This window comes from Microtus ochrogaster, chromosome 15, assembly GCF_000317375.1.
Source record: "Microtus ochrogaster isolate Prairie Vole_2 chromosome 15, MicOch1.0, whole genome shotgun sequence".
Classification (NCBI taxonomy): Eukaryota; Metazoa; Chordata; class Mammalia; order Rodentia; family Cricetidae; genus Microtus; species Microtus ochrogaster.
Window position 1 is genome coordinate 43,873,842 of NC_022017.1, and position 4,106 is coordinate 43,877,947.

At 51.0% G+C, this 4,106-nt stretch overlaps 1 protein-coding gene across 1 annotated transcript in view; it reads right to left on the reverse strand.

The window, feature by feature from the left end:
* The window catches only part of Zhx2 (zinc fingers and homeoboxes 2), a 137,663-nt gene that overhangs the window by 10,431 nt on the left and 123,126 nt on the right, over nt 1-4,106 (reverse strand). The window contains exon 3 of the mRNA XM_005354596.2: nt 1,260-3,962. Coding sequence (XP_005354653.1) covers nt 1,264-3,762 — 2,499 coding nt within the window. The 5' untranslated portion in view covers nt 3,763-3,962 and the 3' untranslated portion in view covers nt 1,260-1,263. The remainder of the gene's footprint in view (nt 1-1,259; nt 3,963-4,106) is intronic.

The window sequence follows — 4,106 nt, forward strand, 5'->3', positions numbered from 1 at the left end:
CAAGTGCACACACACAGCCAAGCCAGCTGCTGCACTGGGGTTTTGACTCGCACTGACCTCTTGGGAAGCACACGCACCAAGGGCTTCAAGACCTGTCCCATTATGTGGATGACATGGCCATTAGTCACCATGGTAACCTCCCTTTCCCTGGCTTTTGTGGCTCCACAGGTCTGCATCTGCACAGGTCTTGTCCAGATTGGAAGGGGTGACTGGGATGTAAACAGCAAGGCACCTTCCCTGAGCCACACAAGGCAAATAGGGAACATTTCCAGAGACTCTCAGGTGCAAAGAAACCACCCTGAATCTCCGATTCAGCAAATGTGAAATAAAACAAAAAGACAATGAAAGAAAAGATACACACCCCCCCTTACTCCTTGTTCTTTTCTTTTTCTTTTTTTCCCCAACCGTGACCATAATACACACAGAGGGTGTGTTGGTCTAACAGTCTGAAAAGACTAGTGTGAACACACCTGAAGGCTGGTGTCCAAACAGGTCCAGGCAGCAGGGCATCCCCTCCGAGATGCCCTGACAAACTACCTGACAAACGAGGGTCCAGGACTATCAAGCCCTATTTATTTCATCTTTTTGTCAAAGAACCTTGACAAAGAACTTACTTGCTACCCCAAAGAAGCTGACAAGTGTGTCTGAGGTAGTCATATGAAGATGAGCTCCACCGAGCCATTCCATTATGGGATCTGTATTTCCAACACACCGTATGTGATACATATACATGATAAGCCTAAGTCGGACATCCCGAATCTGAAATTCTAAACCACTAAATACTTTGAAATCTGAAACTTTCCAATGCCAGCATGAGGTGAGAAGGGGATGCCACACCACAAAACGATGTTTCAAGCATGAGCAAAATCATGAAAACTATCGCATTGGAGTTACCTTTGGTCTCTGCATATAGCGTAAACATGAAACATAAATATTTTCAGACTCAGACTAGGGTCCCAGCCCTCAGCACACCCCATTATATGCACAAATGTTCCAAATTCTGAAAAAAAATCTGAAATCTGAAATGCTCTAGTCTCTGGTGTTTCTGATAAGAAATACTTGACTATACCATGCCAATGACATATCTGGATGATTTTTATCAACATATATGGACAATTAATACAGTAATGAAAAAAAGTACATTGTCTGAGTCAGCATCTTGGAATCCCTGTCTACATTATCTGGGCCAATTTTTTTTTTTTTTTAAAAAAGGGTAAATCTGCACTTCCCCATTCTTTGGAGTAAACAGGCAGGATTACCTGTCTAGGCTTGGCCAGCCTCTGCAGGGGCGCTGTCGGAGTCGGAGTCCGCCTGGTCTGCTGTCCCTTCTGCTACTCTCTGACTCCAGCTCCCCCACTTCTCTGAGATGGCGTCCTCCTCTCCGACCGTCACCTCCACAAAGTCCACGATGCCAGACTCCTCGTTCTCCTCACTGCCCTGGCCATCTCGGCTGCTGCCCTCCGATCTGTCTGAGGTGGCCTCCGAGGGCTTGCCTGCCACACAGTCCTTGGCTTGCTCGTCACCTGCTTTCACCCTGGGGACCAGCTTGTCGGAGTCCTGTTCACCAAGTGCTTTGGGGTCCCTGGCATAATGTCGAGCCACCTCACTTCCATTCTTTGGGCTCTCAGCGACGTGTTTGGCCACTTTTCTTGATACGGCATCCGACAGGTGATGCTTCTGGTACTGCTCCAGCCAACTCAGACTCCCAGTTTTTAGTAGGCATCTGTTCTCCTTGAACCAGCGCACAATCTCAGTTCTGACCAGCCCGGTCTTGGCTGCCAACTGGTCGTACTCCTGAGGAGTGGGCCACTGGGTTCTCGCGAAAGTGCTCCTCAGCAGGTGAACCTGTTCTTGGTTTTGTATCATTGCTGATGAAGGGCTGGGCAGAGAACCAGCGAACTGGGCACCAGAGAGCTGGTCAAGTCGAGAGAGAGCACCATTGGGGGCTACCATATCTGAGCCTTTTTTGCCAGACCCCATGGAATCCAAGACGGCCTGCTCCATGGTGTCTCGAAGCTTGCGCCTCTCTGAGAACCAGGAGTCGATTTCCCTCCTGCTCAGCTTGGTCTCCACCCTCAGCCGCTCCACTTCCGCCTGGGTGGGAAAAGAGCTTTTCAGAAAGCTGTCTTCCAGGGTTTTCAGCTGTCCCTGGCTTTTCTCTTTGAACTTCTGGGGGCCAAAGTCTGGGTACACGTGATAGGTGCGACCGTGTCGGGTGCCTGTGACGGCCATCTGGTCTTTGGCAAGGGATTCGCTGGTGATATGGACGATGCCCCTCTGACACCGGTACCGATGGTCACTGAACCACTTCTTGATTTCGCTCCTGGCGAGGCCTGTCACCTCAATGAGCCGGTAGACCTCAGCATCGTCAGGGAACTGGCTCTGTAAAAAGCTTGCCTTGAGGTGCGCAATCTGCAACTTGGTCTTCTTGCGGTCGCTAGCTGGGGTGAGCGGGGTGTTGGCCACCTTGGGTGGAGGTTCTGGCACCTGGGCGACGTGGGGACGCTTCGGCTCAGGGGCAGCTTGGGGAGTCACCAAAGGTCTCTTCTGACCGTGGTTGGTCACTCCGGCTACAGCAAGTGTGATGGGGGAGCAAGAGACGGTCGTCGAGCCGCTGGTCACTTGGGTCAGCACCAGGCTGGGCTGGCCAAGGATCTGGCATGGCAGAGCCGTCTGGAGGATGGGCTGTGACATTTTTGTGGGAGCCAGCTGAGCTGGGAGCACAGTGATGGTCGGGGGTACTGACTGAATGGTGCCATTAAACATCTTCTTTCGGGCCTCCTCCACCTCTTCTGGGGACCAGCTGATGCCATGTTTTAAGCGCTGGGTGGCAAACCAGATTCTGATGTGCTCTTCCGGGTGTTTGGAGGCAGCTGTTAACCAGGAGAGCTCAGCCTGGGTGGGGTAAGGGAACTTGTTGAAGGAGTTGATCATGGTGGCGTTTGTGTCGAGGGCAGAATTGTATTTGGTAGTATTCAGAGGGACGGGGACCTTGGGGACAAGGTTGATATTTGGTGGCAGCTGTACAGAAGGCATGACGTGTCCCAGTGAATCTTGAAGGAGTTCCACACTTCCAAGTCTGGACAGGATCTCAGCGGTATCGGTCACCAGGCGGGCAGTCCCTTCCATGTGGTTTTCCGGGGCAACTTCATCAGGCTTCTTGGGCACTTTCTTGGCATCTGCCTTCGGTTTTCCTGTCTTCATCATGGGGATTTTACCCACGGAGACCCCGGGGTCATGGTCACCACCCCCAGGACCACCAGTAGCAATGGACACAACGTGGTTGGTGGTCTCAATGGACTGTTCCAGAACAGTTTGATTATTGCGCTTAATCAGCTTCAGCTTGAAGTTGGTCTCCCCTGGATGGAACTTGGAGTTGTGGTCAGATAAGGAATCATACTTTTTGGTTGTGAAGTTACATTCGGCACACACGTAGAGGGGGTTGAGAATCACGTTGGGGTGTTGCATGTCGACGTGTTCTGTGAACTCATTCAGATTCTGTGTGGAATAAGGGCAGTATTTGCACTCATAACCACCCTGGAGTTTTTTGGACTGGTTTTCCCCCGTAGATTTCACCTCCACCACTTCATTTTCTTTGGACGAGTTTTCAGGTTCTGCTGCCCAGCCGTCCTTGGCCACGTCGGACTGTGGCATGCCCATTCCTTTGTCTTTGGCCCTGTCTGCCTCCTCCAGCACATCTTGTTCTACTACCTGTGATGTCCGGACCATGCACGGAGTTGTAGATTTCCGTTTGCTTGCCATGTTGCCTGCGTGTGAGCAATGTCGTCTTTTTGGAGTGGGTAGGGACGGGACAGTGAAGCTCTTGACTTTTGGCTTTATTCCCTCTCAAATGCCTTTGGCTTCCCTTGAATGCTGAAGTCTTCGGATGAAGTTTTCAGGATGATTTCAGCACAGATAATCGTAGCCGTACCAATCTCTGAGCACACCAGGCAGCTTCATGTCTGCAGGACAAGAACAAAGCTGGAATCAGCGACTCTTCGCAATGCAAAAGAAACCAGCATTTTTTTTTTCAGACTTGTTCCCATGACCCCCCCCCCCAATTGGCACCAAATCAAACACATATGTAAGTACTGATGGCAGGCGGG